Here is a 19,861-nt window from a genome sequence, read left to right as displayed (position 1 = left end):
GAGAAAGCACTAACTGACCCAAGGCTGCCTTCATGTGGAGAATCAAACCCAGTTCTTCAGATTAAAGCCCATTGCTCTTAACCACCACACCACACTGGCTCTCCATTACACTTGGGAAAGTCAGGACTTTTCCTCCTCTGAATCTGTTTTTGCTCAGTCAAGTCCGACTCTTTGCAACTCCATGGACAAAGTCACGGCAGGCCCTCCCATCTTCCACCATCCTCCGACGGTAGCTCAAAGTTCATCCTTAATGACAAAGGCTTGAATCCAACCAGCTTTTCTGCTTACTCTCCCCAACTCTTCTCTTTAAGAGAGGCACCATGGCTCAGCAATAGAGCACCCGCCTGGCCCACAGAAAGTCCCAAGTTCAATCCCTGGCAACTTCTCCAGTTATAAGAATTGGGTGATATGAAAAGTCTGAGATCCCCGAGCCACACGGTCCACCATAATGGACCATAGACATTGATGGGCCAAGATCTGATCCAGTATAAGCCCACTTTATGGCCTGATGTTCTCACTTCCTGGGTGGTCAAGGGGACCCCTCAGCAGAGGAAAAGCTGTCTGGATCCAAACCAGTGTACACACCACAGTCACACAGCAAAACACATTACTTGCTCCAGGGGATTTTATTTTCTAAAACTTAATAAAAAGTATCCTTTGAAAGCCAAAGTGCTGACGCGAGGCAGAAGCACCACCTTACCTTTCGTTTCAAAACACTGAGCTTTTCAACTACTCCATCAAGGAGACTAACCACAGAATCCACCGCTGGACAGCTGCTCAGCGTCTTCTCCAACTCGGCTACCACCATAGTAACGTGGCTGGTCTCTCGGTCAATGTTCTTCTGAGCAGCCCGGAATCGTTTGTTCAGTGTTTCATATGGCACCTTTTGAAGAAAGAAACACAACAAAGGCCACTGAGAAATCCAGAGGAATTCGCAAGATCAGGTAGAATCATACCCTTTGTCTAGTTCTTGACAGAGGTAATCAACCAAGATCACCAAAGCAGTCTCTGTCCCAAATCCTGGCCTGAAGTCAGATTGAAATGGGTTCAGAAAAATCAAAGTCTTCCAAGAGCCCCTGGAGCTGAGATACAACAAACATAAGAACATAAGAGAAGCCATGTTGGATCAGGCCAATGGCCAATCCAGTCCAACACTCTGTGTCACACAGTGGCCAATATATGTGTGTGTGTGTGTGTACACACACATATACACAGACACACACACACACTGTGGCTACTAGCCACTGATGGACCTGTGCTCCAACCCTCTTAGTACCTTGCCAAAGAACGAAAGATTGGAGGTAACAAAATACTGATGGTTGATAGTGCTATTCTTAAGGTTTAACAATGGTAGAATTTGAATATGAGAATGCTTTTATGTTGTCAGAAACTGTGGTCTGTGTCTACAAGAAACTGTGGTTTGTGACTATATTATTATTGCTGGTCAATGGACCATAATAAAATTGGAAATTTGAAAGATTGGAGACTGGCTGAAAATTTTCTAACATGGTAGGGCTCAGATTTTTTTTTTCAAAACAGGTCTAATCACTACCTCCTTGAGCACAGGTGGCACAACACCCCCTCTCAAGGAAACATCACTGCCCCCTTACCCACTCCACCAGTCCCCCTCCCTTATCAACCAGGAAGAGCAAGGGTCAAGAACACAGACATTAGATGCATCTTGTTCACCTGCTTGGGATCCACAATCTGAAAGTGTCCCTATAAACTGGACAAGAAGATGCCAAAGTTACATTATCTGGACATCCACATCAGCATCTAACCCAGAGCAGATCTGAGGGACATTTGTCTGTAAAGTAAGGGGCAACCTGGTCACAGCGAGCCATCGTGCTGTCAAAGTCCAAAGTCTCTGAACCACACAAAACAGCTGAACAATTACATGCGGACACAACGGTGGCAGATAAATATTGCCTTTTCAGCATCATCACTGCCACAGAATAGGTCTGATACGATCTCTATGGTGTGTTTGATCAGTCTTGCTCTGAGTTTTATGCCAGCAGCCCCTCTCTCTTCATCACCCTCAGATTCCCAGTGAATCAGGAGGATGCTAAGCTCTGTCCAAGGGGAGAAGACACTTAGGGGAAAGCCTGGCCCTATTCCAGGGAGTAATCAGAGCCTGAGGTGGGAAAATTCCCAGGACTGACAGGAACCCATAAGGACTCATCCGGTGGCTGGGGCTGGCCATCTTAATGGGTCCAGCACTCTTGTGAAAGAAAGAGGAAGCAATAATGTCTTTATCTCTGCTGAATAATGTCCATAACCTGCAGTTCTGCAGGGCTGGCAAGGCAGAGATGTTCCGCCAGGTTGAGGACAGTGCGGGGCCATCCTGGCATTCCCTTTCCTCTCATATGGACATATGAAACTGCCTTATACTGAATCAGACCCCCAGTCCATCAAAGTCAGTATTGTCTTCTCAGACTGGCAGCGGCTCTCCAGGGTCTCAAGCTGAGGATTTTCACGCCTATTTGCCTGGACCCTTTTTGGAGATGCCAGGGATTGAACCTGGGACCTTCTGCTTCCCAAGCAGATGCCCTGCCACTGAGCCACCGTCTCTCCCCCCAGTCTGTGCCCTGCTGCGTGGGGCCAGTAATCCCTTGGGACACACCCATGACTGTCATGGAGGCCATGAAATTTGAGCCACTCCTGACAGCCTGGCCTCGGCATGGACATTAAAAGTCACCCAGGACCACCAACATGCCCAAGACCAGGCCGGCTAGCCCAGGGAGAGAGATGGCTGGGCACATGGGGTGAACAGCACCGCAGGAGAATCCCTACCCTGTCCCATCACACCCCTACAGGAGCACCACATGTAAGCAAAAATGGCAGACTGTTGATAAGACACCTCAAGAAATGGAATCAAAGTAGACCATCATAGCTTCCCCTCCTCACCCCGCTGGCCTAGCCTGCTTGGTCTACAAAGAAACCCGGAGAACTGAGGTGGGTCAGATTGACACCCCCGTCCTCATCCAGCCATCCTGAATTGCAAACGTTTTTCCATTTAATGATCTGGCATTCAGTGGCATAATCAAAACCAGGTCTCTGCTGGGAGGCAAGCTTGAATTCTTCCAACAGAAGCGAGGGGAAAAAACTCCTATGAAATATTTTTCTCTTCAAGACCGAGAGGAATGCTTCTTAAGGCTTTTCACACTTGAAAGGTAGTGTTAAAAAGTCTGAGGACTTTTTCAATTTTTCCAATGGAAAAACCAGGACATTTGGTGGAGGACTGAAAACAGCCTCCTACAAAATAGTTTGAGTGATATAGAAAGCATTTAATTTGTTCCAAATGCACAGCATGAAAAGATGTGAGAACCTCAACTGAAAAATCAGGAAATCTGGGGGAACACTGCCCTCCTCCCCCGCCCCCCAAAAAAGTCTTTCTTCCGTGGCTCCAAAATCTCAGGAAAATTTATATCTCTATCAGAGATGCTTTCATACACTGATCTTGACACAAAATATGGCTGTGCTAAAAGCTATGGCAAAAGTGAGAAAACATAACTAAACTTTGAAATACCAAAAGTCTCCTTAAGAGTGTTGGGGAAACACCACAGGCGACACTGAGACAGCCAAGTTCCACTGACCAGAGGAGAGAGGTGAAAAGGAGAGGAGAGGGGAGAGATGCCCAGATGTCTGCTTCCCTCTCACAAAATGTGTGCACACGCTATCTTGCCACGCAAATGGGACCAGAGGTTTGCAGGGACATTACAGAGCCCCCATAAATGAAATAACGTAGAAGCTGAAGTAGGATTTAGAAAAGAAATAGAATGAGGAATAATCCCATAGAACAAATTACCACAACAAAAAGAAAAAACTCTCCGTGTAAAATGCAATTTTAACTTGTTGTGAATAATAAGTATCAAAATACAAAACGAATACTATCAATACATACAGTATGTCACAGAAGTGAGTACACCCTTTCACATTTTGTAAATATTTAAGTATATATTTTCTTGTGACAACACTGAAGAAATGACACTTGGCTACAATTTAAAGTAGTGAGTCTACAGCTTGTGTAACAGTGCAAATGTGCTGTCCCCTCAAAATTACGCAACACACAGCCATTAATGTCTAAACTGCCAGCAACAAAAGTGAGTACACTCCTAAGTGATAATGTCCAAATAGGACCCAAAGTGTCAATATTTTATGTGGCCACCATTATTTTCCAGCACTACCTTAACCCTCTTGGGCATAGAGTTCACCAGAGCTTCACAGGTTGCCACTAGAGTCCTCTTCCACACCTCCATGACGACATCACATAGCTGGTGGATGTTAGAGACCTTGCGCACCTCCACCTTCCATTTCAGGATGCCCCACAGATGCTCAATAGGGCTTAGGTCCAGAGACATGCTTGGCCAGTCCATCACCTTTACCCTCAGCTTCTTTAGCAAGGCAATGGTCATTTTGGAGGTGTGTTTGGGGTCGTTATCACTGCCCTGCAGACTATGACATTGCTACAGAGGCTGAAGGGGTTGGGGGGGTCAGCCTGTCAGTGCTCAGATCATACGCCATACGCTGCATTAAATTGGTCTGCAGGGCTGTCGTCCCAGAAGGAAGCCTCTTCTAAAGATGATGCACAAGAAAGCCCGCAAACAGTTTGCTGCAGACAAGCAGACTAAGAACATGGATTTCTGGAACCATGTCCTGTGGTTCAATGAGACCAAGATAAACTTATTTGGTTCAGACTGTGTCAAGCGTGTGTGGCGGCAACCAGGTGAGGAGTACAAAGACAAGTGTGTCTTGCCTACAGTCAAGCATGGTGGTGGGAATGTCATGGTCTGGGGCTGCATGAGTGGTGCCGGCACTGGGGGGCTACAGTTCACTGAGGGAACCATGAATGCCAACACGTACTGTGACATACTGAAGCAGAGCATGATCCCCTCCCTTTGGAGACTGGGCCACAAGACAGTATTCCAACATGATAACAACCCCAAACACACCTCCAAAATGACCACTACCTTGCTAAAGAAGCTGAGGGTAAAGGTGATGGACTGGCCAAGCATGTCTCCAGACCTAAGCCCTATTGAGCATCTGTGGGGCATCCTGAAATGGAAGGTGGAGGTGCACAAGGCCTCTAACATCCACCAGCTACATGACATCATCATGGAGGAGTGTAAGAGGACTCCAGTGGTAACCTGTAAAGTTCTGGTGAACTCTATGCCCAAGACAGTGCTGGAAAACAATGGTGGTCACACAAAATATTGACACTTTGGGCTCCATTTGGACATTATCTCTTAGGGGTGTACTCACTTTTGTTGCCAGCAGTTTAGACATCAACAGCTGTGTGTTGCGTAATTTTGAGGGGACAGCACATTTACACTGTTACACAAGCTGTAGACTCACTACTTTACATCGTAGCCAAGTGTCATTTCTTCAGTGTTGTCATATGAAAAGATATACTTAAGTATTTGCAAAATGTAAGGGTGTACTCACTTATGTGATACACTGTATTACCAAGTTAAAACCTCATAAGTTACTCAATGCTCCTACTGTCCTTATGTGGCTGAAAGCCACTAAATTACATTCAGTCCAGTATTAAAAGTAGGCGTTCCAACGAAGAACCGGTCTGCTTTGCAAGCCGTTTCAGATTTCAAATCCTTCTTCTAGGGACCATTCTTATGTGTATTGTAGTTTCCCAGGTTCAGCAGTGCCAAATGAATTCCTAGCTTTCTCTAATTAGCACGCATAATAGTGGGAACGCCATAGTAAGTACTATCCTTATCAGCAATGCAGGCGCCTGCTTTCAGCCACATAAGGACAGCAGGAGCATACTTATTATTCACAAGTTAAAACTGCATTTTACACAGAGAGTTTTTTCTTTTTGTTGTGGCTTAGTCCTGTTTACATTGTGATAGAACAAATTACCAGCACATCCAAATGTGGGATCCAAAGCCACCGGATGAAAAAACAGGAGGCAGCAGAACATCCTCCACCCTAAGAGGAAGGAAGTCTCTGTGAGCAACATACAGGGAGGCTTCAAGGCTGACTTAAGTGGAGTGAAAGGAGACCAGAGAACACCACTCTGTAAGGGTTCTTCTTGCGGTCGGCAGCAGCTTTGTGACACACGAGGATTCCACTTGCACATAAAGCTCCACTTATGGCAGAACCATTCATTGTTTCTGACAACCCAGCGGGTGGGTTTCATCTAGCCAAATGTGTTCCTGAGGATGCTATCAAGCAAACGTGTTCCTGAGGATGCTACCACCCCAGCCTCATTTCGTACCAATACTTCATGGCAGCCAGAAAAATATGGGGGAGGGCAGGAAGTGGACCAGGACGGGGTGTTACTGAAGCAACACATGCAATTCAGGTCAGCCTTGCAAATAACTCACAAAAGGGTTTCCCCCCCCTCCAATGCTCCCGAAAAGTTCTCAATTATTCCATCAGAACGGGGGGGGGGGGGGTAAGGACTCAGAAATAAGCTAGTTTTCCCATAAAGTTGGATCCATCTCTAAGTGATACTGCGGCCAGACAATAATCACTTGGCTCTTCCGATCGATGGTCATTATGAATGCGATTCTGAGAATAGCGGAGTGATGAATACCGGTCGTATATGCCCTTCAAGTGTCATATAGATGATGGTGTGGAGTTGTTTTCTGATGCCCCAGAAGGTCAGACTAGAACCAACAGGCTGAAACTAAGAGCTTTCAGCTAAACATTAGGAAGAATTTCCTGACAGTGAGAGCGGTTCCTCAGTGGAACAGGCTTCCTCGGGAGGTGGACTCTCCTTCTTTGGAGGTTTTTTAGCAGAGGCTAGATGGCCATCTGACAGCAATGCTGAGTCTGTGACTTAAGCAGATCGTGAGAAGGAGGGCAGGAAGGGTTGCATCAGTGCTTAGTTCTTATGGCCCTTTCTTACATGCCCAGGGAAATGCTGATTGACACTCTGGGATCAGCCAAAAATTTTTCTCCAGGCCAGTTTGGCCAAGGATCCCAGATGTTTTTGCCATCTTCTGAGCACGGAGCAGAAGTCACTGGGGATGTATGTGTGTGTGGAGGGGGTATTTGTAAAGTCCCTGCATTGTGCAGGAGACTGGACTAGATGACCCTGGAGGTCCCTTCTAACTTTATGATTCTATGTCAAGCTAAGCTGATGAGTGGCTGTGGAAAGGGAGAAGTCTCAGGCCATAAAGAGCCTTCCAACAACTTGGGAAACAAATACACAGCTAAGTAAGGTGTTTCAGTGTTGATCGAACTTTCTTATGATGCTGAGCAGTGAAATTCCACATTATCTGGGAGACCATCAAGAGCTGACCCATATAGAGCATATTGCAAATAAGACGTTATTGCTGAATGGATCAGCAGTCTAGTTGAGGGAGAAGTTAACAAGCCACAGGAAAGTCAAATCTTGCCAACAAACCCACAAGAGGAACCCAGAAGCCCACTGAGATGTAACTCGCATAACACTGGGAATAATGCTCTAAGATGTTGTGAATTCCTCACAGGCAGTTTTAAAGGCCAAGAAGGGGGGAAGAGTATATCTGAGGACTGCAATGACTGAGTGACAGGGAGAGGCAGGAATGAAGTCTCTAACTAGATGAGAAAATATGTCATAAATTGATAGGAGAGAACAGGTAGAATTTTGGAAAAGATGATCATGTTAGGAAGGGCTAAGCTAAACAAGGAGGGATCTGTAAAGCGAAGTCGTTAGGAAAAGAAATTTTTACTGAGAAAATAGAGAAGGAAAGAATTATGAGGAGAGGCTGAGGGACTTGGGAATGTCCAGTCTGAGAAGAGGAGGTTGAGGGGGACAGGATTGCTCTCAAACTATTTGAAGGGCTGTCACTTGGAGGTAGGCAGGAGCTATTCCTGTTGGCAGCAGAGGAGGACTTGCAAGAATGTGTTTAAATTAAGGGTGGGAAGATACTGGCTTGATGTTAAGAAAAATGTTTTTACAGTAAGAGTTGTTCAACACTGGAACAGCTACTGAGGGATCTGGGGAGCTCCCACTCACTGACAGTCTTTAAGCAGTGGTTAGATGAACACTTGTCAGGGATGCTCTAGAAGCAGGTGTGTCAAACGTATGACACAAGGGCCGGATCAGGCCCCTGGAGGGCTCCTATCAGGCCTGCAAGCACTGTCATCTGCTTCCTTCTCTCTCTTGCTTCTTTCAGCATCACCACTCACTTTGCCAGCTACCAGCACAAAGCAACTTATGTACAAAAGTTCTCAATGCCCAGCCATTTCAAGTTTTCCCCTGGGTCATAGGCTCAAAGCACTGACCATGAGATTTCTGTGATGAATGTCAGTAAATCAAAAGTAGGTTTGCAACTCACAGATTTACACCTGATTAACAAACCGAAGATTGCTACAGCACAGACATCGTCTCTAGATTTTGATGCTATAATTCAGAGCAAGAAGCATCAATTACCATAAACTGTTAAATAAAATATTGCGGGAGTGCTAATCTTTTAAGCATGTTTTAAGTTTTTTTAAAAAAAAATCTTTAATTGTGTTTGTCTGTATCTAATTATAAACTTTATATTTCCACTACCTGGCACTACATTTTATGACACACATGGCCCAGACCAACAAGATCTCATTAATGTCAGATCCGGTCCTCATGAGTTCGACACCCTTGGTCTGGAGTCCAGCTTGATCCTGCATTGAGCAGGAAGTTGGAACAGATTTCCTGTTGGCCCCTTCCATCTCTATGTTTCTACGAATGGCTACGTTTACAGTTGTGCATTTCCTACAATTTCCTTCGGCTGATTTATATTTCTCCAGTATTGGGCTGGAAGCTCAAAGAAGCAAGCGACGATTCCAAACAACATTGCAATTTCAAAAATACAGCTGGTTCTTATTCATTTTATTTTACAACAATTCTGTCCTCAGCAGTTCTTCACCCAAAATTAATAGTTTCATTTATAACATATCTCGGTCTGTGTTACCCAGAAAGATGGGATTTAAAAGAGGGAGGACTAGGCGTGGGCATCAACCGAACCACCAATCATGATTCATGGATCATTTCAAACGGCTTCTGACCATGGTGCTTCATTTGTTTTGTCTTTGCGGCTCGTTTTCCCAGACAGCCTGGCGCTGATTCAATCAATTGCTAGGCAATGCTGGGGATGGACTTCCAAGAGCTCTAGAAATACCCACAGCCGTTGTCCATAGCTTGATTGGCAGCTCCAGGAGCCAATCACAGAGCTCTTGTTCTGCAGAATGAAGAGTTGTCAGGGAAAGCTGAAGCTGAGATTTCCTGGGGCACTTCCTCGAGAAGGGGGGCTATAACTCAGACATTCTAAATCCAATCTTTGCCAAACCTGAAGGGCAGGTGGAGGACTGAAAACTCCCAGTGAGATTAACACCTCCCTAACTAATGCCTTGGAGGGTGGCCTATATGGCACTGTACCCCATTGAGATCCCTGGCCTCCATCCCCAAAACTCCAGGAGTTTCCCAACCTGGTTTTGGCCATCCCATCCCTTGCCAAGAAGAACACTAGGAAGAATAGATCTGGACAAGAAGAAATCTGGAGATGAATATGAGAAAAGATATGGGGACTGCAGAACCAAAACTGAAACTTGTTTGAAGAGCACATTCCAGATATCTGGCAGTCTTTCTGTGTATAGGCCTCACTGATTTAAGATCATAACACAATTTAAATGAGCATCTGTTGATGGTTATTGTTTTCTTCCCAATCCAGAATGCCAAGAAAATCTTCCAAATGTTAATGACTAACCTGCTGAATTGGAAATAGTTCTATCAATGACTTCCCAATGTCTTTAGTAAAATATAGCATTCATTGTCTGATGTAGCTGTAGAATGAATCCAATGTTTCCAAAATCACTCACTGTTTAAAAACGCATTGCATTGACTAAAAAGAAACGCACGACTGCGTTCAGAAGAATGCGAAGAATACAGTATTTATTAAGGCCACAACTACGTAGAATAATGCATTTTTATGTAGAAAATCCTTTAAAGAGAAACTTCCTGATTTAAATCATATCCACCCTGTCTGATATGACAAACTCCACATATCTACAGGTGTTGCTTTAGTTACTGTGGCAAAATACCCTTGACAGTTGTAACTGATCTGTGCCAGCGTGTCTGCCATGGACCTCGCCAACATCCATCACCATGAACTGCCCGAACCTCCAAAAACTATGAGGGTTGTGAGAGGTTCACTGGAGGTGAGAGTGCACAGACCTCAGCCAACAAACCAGGTGCTTTTTTTCTGTGAATTTAGGTTAATGGGCTGGCTCATGCCCATTCCAAATGCTTAATGTCTATTTTCTGCCATGCCAATATCTATCAACTGTTAGCCATGTCAATCATCAATGGCAACAGAGAACTTCTCTCTCATACTGAAGGGCCCAGAGCAGCACATACAGCCTTTCTTGGCCATTCTGCAATGCTAGGATTTATATCCACCGCACTGCTAATTTTGTCTTCAGTCAATAAGAAGTCATTATTTTACATGCATTCTTTATACAAGAAACTCGGCAGTCTAATCAGCTGCACAAATTCATGCAACAGCTCTTTTCGCCAACATTTCCCTACCTCTCAAAATAGGATTACACGTCTTTATGTTAAATAAAACTTTGGGGTTTAGAAAAGCATTTCCAAGCGACAGTATTAAATCATTCGGAAAATGCCAGTATCAAGATGAGCCAGCAACCTACTTTAGCTTTTTTCAAAAAGCGTAATTCAAGGATGGTAACAGACTGAGAAGAAATGTATTTGCGGTGGCTGGAAAAAAGCTGTCAAGTTGAAATTAGTTTATGGCAACCCCATCAGGTTTTTAAGGCAAAAGAAGTTCAGAGGAGGTTTGCCACTGCCTGCCTTTCCGTAGCCTCCCTGGACTTCCCGGATGGTCGCCCACCCAAATGCTAACCAGGGTTGATCCTGCTTAGCTTCCAAGATCAAGGCTGATCTAGGACATCCAGGTCAAGGTGAATATATTTTTACAAGCGTTACTTCAGCATACAACAGCTCCCCTTCCTATTCTTCTGCAGCAATGGGTACACACTCATGGTGAAGCTGTGATGTAGTGTGCCTGGAGTCACAAAAGCTTGTGAAAGAATAAGAATCTTTATAAGGTGGCACTGATTTGCTGCTACAGAGAAGCACCCAGCTACCTAACTGGAATTAACTACAGAACAATTTCCTGCGACAGAAGCACGCTCTACCACTGCTTAGTTTTGTAATTCCAAATGTTCAGTATAATCACCACTGCTTTGAGTAACACTTTTTTGGTTTTTGCTATTCACAACTAGCTAGATCATACTCTCAGACGAGCATGCTACTTTCAGCATTCAGCCGTTCATTCCTACTTCACCAAGCACCTGACATCACTGGGGATGTTACTCTGTACTTATCCCACGGAGTGTTCTGAATCATCTGTCAATGCTCTGGGACTACATGGTAATGTGTCATCACCCCAGACATTGCTACAAGACAATAACCAGTTTCCTTTCACGTGATGGCATTGAGGCATACATCAGAACCTGTGCTACCATAACCCGGATGGAACAAACAAAGACAGTAAAATATAACTATGGAGGCAGTACAAATGTACAAAACATTAGTACATAATTCAATAATGCCATCAGAAGAGCTAAAATAATGCAATCAGAGAGCCAGTTTGGTGTAGTGGTTAAGTGCGCAGACTCTTATCTGGGAGAATCTGGTTTGATTCCCCACTCCTCCACTTGCACCTGCTGAGATGGCCATGGGTCACCATAGCTTTCATAGAGGCTGTCCTTGAAAAGGCAGCTGCTGTAAAAGCACTCTCAGCCCCACCTACCTCACAGGTTGTTTGTTGTTGGGGGGGGGGAGGTAGAGGAGATTGTGACCACTCTGAGATTCAAAGTATAGAGCGGGATATAAATCCAATATCATCTTCCATCTCACAGGGTGTATGTTGGGGGGGGGGGGGGAAGGTAGAGAAGATTGTGACCGCTCTGAGACTCTGAGATTCAGAGTATAGAGTGGGATATAAATTCAAAATCTTAAAAAATATAACTTAAAAACAACAACCCTGTGGTTTAGTATGTAAGTACCTAATCCCAATATAAAAACGACTATCCTTCTACAGCAGGGGTAGGGAACGTTGGCTCTCCAGATGTTTTTCTGCCTACAACTCCCATCAGCCCCAGGCATTGGCCATGCCGGCTGGGGGCGATGGGAGTTGTAGGCAAAAAAAAAACCATCTGGAGAGCCCACGTTCCATACCCCGGAATCTACAGCTTTAAGAGGACATACCGTCCCCCCCTATACAAGAAAGAATAGCAATAAAAACCAAACGCGTTTTGTCATCAAGAGACATTAATTCTGAGGTTCAGCACGCGTTAATATCAGTGACACTATTTCAGTTGGTTGGCGGGGATTCAGCAAAGCCTTCGAGAGACGAGGAGGACCGCCCCGTCCCCCATTGTTGTTGTGGGGAGCAGGCCCAGGAAAGGGCTTCCACCCCGCGCCTCGCCTCGCCAGAGCTGGCAGGGAAGCCTCCCCGGCCCTCGCTCGGCCTCCTGCATCCGCGGACTGGGCAGCCTCTGGGGCCCCCGCGCCGGGAGGAGGGAGGCGGCGCTTCTCTCCTCTCCCCTCCTGCCGGACAAAGGGCCTCTACCCGCCGTGCCTGGGAGGGAGACGCACCTTGAGCGTGGGGTACTCCTGCACCTTGAGCGTCATGGAGAGCTGGGCGGCCGACTCCTGCACCGCCATCTTGGCCCGGCCGCCGAGCCCCGCCGCTGCCGCTCCCTTTCCCCCCGGAAGCCGCGCCAAGCTCCGCCACGGGTCGCGCGGGGCACGCCGGGAAGCGCCGCGCTTCCGCCTGGCCTGGCTCATCTCGCGCCGCCGCTCCTCGCTACCCCCCCCCTCGCCCGCCTAAATGGTAGCGGCCGCCACGCGTCGGGCACGAAGGGCAGCCAATCAGAGCGCCGCCTGGGCGGGGCTTCTGGAGCGAGGCGCGTGACTGGCAGGGGCGGGGCCAGCGCTGCCTCCCAACCGCCGCCGGGGTAAACGGGCGGGGGGAGGAGGGGCCCTGTCAGCGCCCCCCCGCCGTTATTCTCCTCAGAATCGCCCAGCCCGCCATTGGGGGCGCCTCGCAAGATTAAGCTCAGTCCTAAAAAACGATAAATACACCGAGCGGCAGTTGCTCAAGAACGACGAGTTGATGAGGGAGAAGCGCCCCTCTCCGGCCTCCAGCGCTTGTTCTCCTCCGCCTGGCGGGAGCCCCTCTGGAGAGGCAGCCGAAGGGGGGCGGGGATGCACTCCAGGAATGACAGGCGCGCCCATTGGAAGGGCTGGGGCGGGGGCGGGCTTTCACGGAGGGGGCGGGGCCAGCCCGGCAGCGTGTCTCCGCCTACTCCGCGTTTGGGCGGAAGTGGGCTGGAGCGGCGTCCTTGAAGTGGACCGGAAACTGCTTTTATCCTCCTTCCGGCGAGGCCCCGCTGTCTCGCCCCGGAGCGCCGTTTGGCCCGCTCCGAAGGAGGTGCTTCCCTGCTCGCCTCAGCACGCTCTGAGCTGGGGAAGACGCTCCGGTGGCGAGCCCAGGTGGGGCCCATCTACTTTTTAAAAACCCCAGCGGGAACTTATTTGCATATCAGGCCACACCCCCTGACATCACTTGTTCCGCGCGGGACTTTTTGTAGAAAATGTCCGGCAGGAACTCATTTACATATCAGGCCTCACCCCCTGACATCACCATTGTTTCACGCAGGACTTTTTGTAGAAAATGTCCAGCATATCATCTGCATACCCCCTGACATCACTATTGTTCCATGCGGGACTTTTTGTAGAAAATGTCCGGCAGGAACTCATTTACATATCAGGCCACACCCCCTGACATCACCATTGTTTCACGCAGGACTTTTTGTAGAAAATGTCCGGCAGGAACTCATTTACATATCAGGCCACACCACCTGACATCACCATTGTTTCACGCAGGACTTTTTGTAGAAAATGTCCGGCAGGAACTCATTTACATATCAGGCCACACCACCTGACATCACCATTGTTTCACGCAGGACTTTTTGTAGAAAATGTCCAGCAGGAGCTCATTTGCATATTAGACCACACTCCCGATGCCAAGCCAGCCAGAACTGCGTTCCTGCTCAAAAGAAAGTCCTGCTACTACGAGTAGACCTACTAGAACACCCGCCTCGTCTAGTGGCCCCTTTGAGACCAACAGAGTTTGCTGCCGGATATCCGTGTCCTTCCGCCCAGCTGTGGGGGAGGGCGGGTGGGGTAGACACCTAACAGGAAAAATAAAGCCAGGATGTCTTCAAGGTGCCCAACTGGACTCCCGCGTCGTTCTGCTGCTTCAGCCCTGCCCCCCCTGCATCTAGACCTACCTACTGCAGTCCCGGATTCCATCTTGGGAAATGCCTGATTTTGGAGCAGTGCCTGGCTGGGGAAGGCAGAGGTTGGGGGATTAGAAGGTGTCCGTGCCACTCTAGGAATTCTGTTGCTCTAAGAGTTGATGAAATAACAGAGTCCATCCTCCAAAATGATCGTTTTCTCCAGGGGAACTGATTTTCCTAGTTTAACGATAATTCTGGAAGAACTCCAAGTCCCACCTAGAGGTTGGTGACCCTACAGCCTACTAAGGATTGTTCCCTGTATACATATAACAGCCCCCAAAATTCATGTGATTGGCCCAGAGATTGGTTAGGGTGCAAAGTAGGATATAGACACCCCCATTAATGATTCAGCACATTATCAATCCAGTGGGATTTCTGGAGGCAACTTTTTTGAAGCACTTTTGACCAGGGAACAGTCTAAGCTTGCTTCCATGGGACAGCCACCAGCGTCTGGGATATATGCTTCAGGATTGTCCAAGTATTGGGTGGGAACTGCCCCAATTCATAGAATCATAGAGTTAGAAGGGCCTCCAGTGTCATCTAGTCCAACCCCCTCCACGATGCAGGAAATCACGAATAGCTCCCCCTAAGGTCAAAGGAACAGCATTGCGGTCTGATGACCCTCTAGCCTAGGCTTTTATAACAGGACCAAATAAAAAAATGAAGAGGAGATCATTACAAAGTATTTGTGAGGCTTCAGAAATATCGATGCATTTGGCTATTCAGAGTATAGGGCGGGATGTAAATCCCATATCATCTTCTACACAACACGTTACATCTAGAAAGGGCATTTGAATCTAGTTGGAGACGTCGAAATCCAGTCACAAGGACATTGAGGTATGAAAACTCTTCTGGTTGCTTTTGCCTTCCAGTCCCAGCTGACTTATGGCAACTCCCAAAGGGCTTTCGATGCAAGAGACGGTCAGAGGTGGTTTGCCATGACCTGCCTCCGTGTTGCTGTGACCTTGGTGGTCCATCCAAATATTAGCCAGACTCTGCTTAGCTTCTGAGACTATCCAGGTCAGGGTATCAAATCTATTTACATACCCCAAAAAGATAATGCTTAGGTATACATTAAAATTTTCTATTAATAACTGAAGTGATTTTCTTGGTCTGTCACCATGGGCTTAGACGCCACCAATATTACATGTGAAATAAGGAAAAAATTTTGCCACGTGTATATTACTTTCATACACTGAATTCCACTTCCCCTTATGATGCCCAGTCACTCAGTGTGAAGACATTCTTGCGTAGGTCCTTACATCCCATCCTGGACGAGTCCTTCGTGGCCACCCCCAGTTCCAGGTCTTTTAGGAATAAACAAAGTAGCAGCGAACCCAAGAGTCCACTGCTCACTTCTCCCCACTGATCGCCTGTGTAAGGAGAATGGGATTCAAAGCAGCACAAATGAATTCAGGCAGAAGAGCTGACTTGACCCTGTACTCCCAAAGGTTTAAACCTCTGTGTGTGTTTAATTCTTGGGATCCTGATCGCCACGATTAAAATGAGGCAGTCTTGGATATCAGCAGTGCTACCAGTGATGGCAAGAGATCCTTTGGGTTACTCATTGGGGCTGCCAGCTTCAACAAGGGAAGACTGATAGCTGCAGAGAGGAGCCAGCTGCTGGCGTCCTGGGTTGGTCTTTTTTTGGGGGAGTGCAGAGGTCTCCAGTTCTCTGTTGGTCCGTACTTAAAAGGCAAGCCTAAGAGATTCCTGGAGCCCACCCCTCTCCCTGAGCAATGGGCAGGTTGCTCTTCGCTTTCCTAGTTGCCCTTCTTCCCCCCCCCCCCCGCACCCCCCACTTAACTGCCAGATCTCCCAGGTTGTCGTAGCTAAATCTGTTTGCTGCTGAAGACGGGCAGAACATCACTCAACTCTTGTCCTTGGCGGAGAAATCAGCACATTTGAATGGGAGTGCCTGATAAAGAAGGCAAAGAAGGGCCAAAGAAGGTTCATGATGTCAGCTGATGAAGAGGACTGTGGCTCAAAGACCGCAAATTACTCTTTTTGGTCGGGATGAGGCGATTCATACATTTAATAAATAATTGCTATGTATGTAGAATGATGTCTAGTAGCTGGGTATTCCTATTTTGCTCATTGGATCCTGACACCTGCTGCCCTGTGCCAATCATAGGGCCCCGGCCAGTTTGAACGGACCAATGACCTGCTAGCGCGGGAACCCAGAGTTGTATATAGTTACAGCCCCGTGGTCGGTTATTCAGTCTTGCTCGTACAGCCATCTACCATGCTGCTTCTAATAAAGAGTTATCATCACAGCTACCTCATCTCCTTGATGCTTTGAACCCACTATATTACAATAATAATAATAATAATAATAATAATAATAATAATAATAATAATAATAATAATAATTTTTAAAGAAAAAAACCCCAGCCTGAATACTCAACCTAAGTTAGATTCTTCCTGGCTAAATGTTTAATGTTCAAGCGGGTAGCATCTGTATTCTCCGACCCCCCATGAGCACACCCACAATGCAGCTTTGTGTGTGTGTTGCCATGTCACAGTTGAGTTATGACAAGGTTCTGACGGCAGAGGTGGTTTGCCAGTGCCAGCCTCTTCTACATGACCTTGCTCTTCTTTGAAGGTCTCCCATCCAAATACTGGCCAGGACTAATCCCGCTTTCCTACAAGACACAATCCGAGAGAGGTCACTATAATGGATAACACAACAAAAAATACAAGCTAGTGACCAATTTACTAAGAAATATATAGAAACCAGTCCAAATGTCCAAAACATGTACATTCAAGTCCCAAAGTCGTGTGGTGAAAAGCCAATCGATTAAGTACTTGTTTCTTTCCAGTCTTCATCAGACCCGGGAGCCTCATACTGAGCTGTAGCAAATTTGAAATTGCTGTTGGAGATGCTCTGCGTCCCCCCTTTTTAAAAATTACGTAAAGAATCTATACAATTGAATCTATGTTGGTCCCAGGTCTGATGAAGACTGGAAGGAAACAAGTACTTAATCGATTGGCTTGTCACCACACTACTGTGGGACTTGAATGTACATGTCTTGGTTTCTATATATTTCTTAGTAAATTGGTCACTAGCTTGCATTTTTTGTTGTGTTATCCTACAAGACCAGGCTTAGTAGAGAGTACTTAACCAAAGAAATTTAACTTGTTGAATGCTGTTTAGTCCTTTGCATACAGAAACCACCCAAAGCGATATTTCTAAAACCTGACACCAAGGAGAGAAATTGCTGCCATTGTAGCAGAAAAATAATAAGACATTGCTTGGTTTGAAACGAGGTATTTGACTTTGACATCAAAGCAGGTTCATTTGAGCATCTAGGCTCCCCAAAAATAATGAACCCCGGACCTCTCTCAAAACATCAGCTTTAAGCAAAAGCCAACCTGCAGCCTCCCGCCTTACACGTTATCTGATTCACTTCTCTCCTCCCCTTCTCCCAGTAGTCTGCTTATTCCAGCATGTCTGCTTAGCTTCCTCAGAGGGCCTCTTTATCAGTACCCATCTGTGTCTTACACCCATTTGGGCTGCCTGCTTGTCCAACAATTACAGCTCTTCAAATATTGCATCAGACATTCTCTTTGCCGTTAAAGGCAAAACCATATTTTCAATTATTATTATTATAGGGGTGTTCATAATTATTCAGGGGTCCCTCTTCACCATGATGTATGAAGTCTGGTTATCAGATCTGCCCATAGAGTGGCCAGGACTTTTGAATCAGGAAAGTGTGTTTTCCATCCAATGTGCTGACATTGAGAAGCACTTGCGTCAACATCAGGAGCAGCTGGATGCTTTGGGAGCAGCCACAGCAGCTTTCTAACGTGCTACAAAGCCGCACAAAGCCGCTGACCGTTGAGGTGAGATTCTCTCATGTATACAGGCTTCGCTAAACAACACGGACGAGAGGAACGTTTTTGCGGTAGTCGTTTCGGACAGCTGCATTAACAAGGCAGTGCAGCAGAGGGAGCCAGAAGACGCCAAATGGCCTGGTGGCTTTTTTAGAAAAAGGAAGTTGTGTTTGTTTGCTTCGAACTTCTTTCTGGGCTTGGCAGCCTGAGCCTAGATCCCCGGCAGGCAGGCAGAATCCCGCACTCCCTTAGCAGAGGGGGGAAAAGCAACCCCAAAGTGTGCAGAGAGCACAACGATTGCACCCGAGCCCTTAGCAACCTGCTTGCAGCCTGCCAGTCGTGGCAAGGATGAAAACCGCTTCCAGGCATGACCACACTCCTCCACACTCTCACAGACGTGCAAAACACCACAAGAGAAGGAAGACGGTGGCATGAGTGGGAGGGGGCTGGAATACACACACCACAGAGCTCTGAGGGCATGTGCACCCTCTCCCAGCTGTGTTCCCTTTTGCCAGGAAGGAAGCAAGGCCACTCCAGCAACAGCACCCCAGTACATCTGCAGCTTATCTAATAGAATGCCAGAGATGGTGAGGCCCACACACATGGGGGGGATCGATGCCAGGCCGGGGAGCTGCAGGACAACACCCAACTGCACCTTCTCACTGTAGAGGAGCACCCCTGTGGCAGGCAGGAGCCCTGGGGAGTCAGATGCCTCTCCCGGGAATGCTCCTAGTGTACGTCCTATGCTAAAAGGCAGTCAAAGTGAGCCCCACTTTGGAGTGCTGGAGGCCCCAGATTCTGGCATGGTTCGGTGCAATACACAAGCAGTGTCTCCACTAGGGTTGCCAATCCCCAGATGGGGGCAGGGGATCCCCTGGTTTGGAGATCCTCCCCCTGCTTCAGGGTCATCAGAAAGCGGGGGGAGGGGAGGGAAATGTCTGCTGGGAACTCTATTATTCCCTATGGAGATTTATTCCCATAGAAAATCATGGAGAATTGATCTGCGGGTATCTGGGGCTCTGGGGGGGGCCCCTGTTTTTTGGGGTAGAGGCACCAAATTTTCAGCACAGCATCTAGTGCCTCTCCCCAAAATACCCCCAAAGTTTCAAAAAGATTGGACCAGGGAGTCCAATTCTATGAGCCCCAAAAGAAGGTGCCCCTATCCTTCATTATTTCCTATGGAAGGAAGGCATTGAAAAGGTGTGCCGTCCCTTTCAATGTGATGGCCAGAACTCCCTTTGGAGTTCAATTATGCTTGTCACAGCCTTGATCTTGGCTCCACCGCAATATCTCCTGGCTCCACCCCCAAAGTCCCCAGATATTTCTTGAATTGGACTTGGCAACCCTAGTCTCCACCCCTCACCCCCACCCCCATTTTGCTCCCACTGTTCCACCTGGAGCTCAGGGCAGGAAGATGGCCCACCATAGACGGCTGCAAGCAGGCAAGGGGAGCTGATCCTCCCTGCCTACAAACCCCTGACACCCTTGCGAGCATTCAATCCGCATGTTGTCTGAATGGCAGCCTGAAGCGGGTCAGGCCAAGGGGGCTGCTGACTCTCCAGCTCCACTGCAGCTCCACTGCAGGCCACAAAGGCGGACCGCAGAACCCCAGGCCGAGCTGTGGCTGCCCCTGCAGGCCCCTGCTGCTAGGCTGCTGTCTGTCAAACACCTCACAGAGAAGTGGCGACCCCCACCTACGTGCACA

General features: G+C 47.4%; 1 protein-coding gene across 1 annotated transcript in view; it reads right to left on the bottom strand.

Moving 5' to 3' along the window:
• Positions 1-12,821, bottom strand: part of MAEA (macrophage erythroblast attacher, E3 ubiquitin ligase) — a 36,683-nt gene extending 23,862 nt beyond the window's left edge. Inside the window, exons 1-2 of the mRNA XM_060233562.1 lie at positions 12,611-12,821; positions 701-883 (exon numbers count right to left, since the gene is read on the bottom strand). Coding sequence (XP_060089545.1) covers positions 701-883; positions 12,611-12,802 — 375 coding nt within the window. The 5' untranslated portion in view covers positions 12,803-12,821. The remainder of the gene's footprint in view (positions 1-700; positions 884-12,610) is intronic.
• Between the last annotated feature and the right edge of the window lie 7,040 nt (positions 12,822-19,861).

Source organism: Heteronotia binoei, chromosome 3 (assembly GCF_032191835.1).
Source record: "Heteronotia binoei isolate CCM8104 ecotype False Entrance Well chromosome 3, APGP_CSIRO_Hbin_v1, whole genome shotgun sequence".
NCBI lineage: Eukaryota > Metazoa > Chordata > Lepidosauria > Squamata > Gekkonidae > Heteronotia > Heteronotia binoei.
This window is presented reverse-complemented; position numbering and strand designations above follow the sequence as displayed.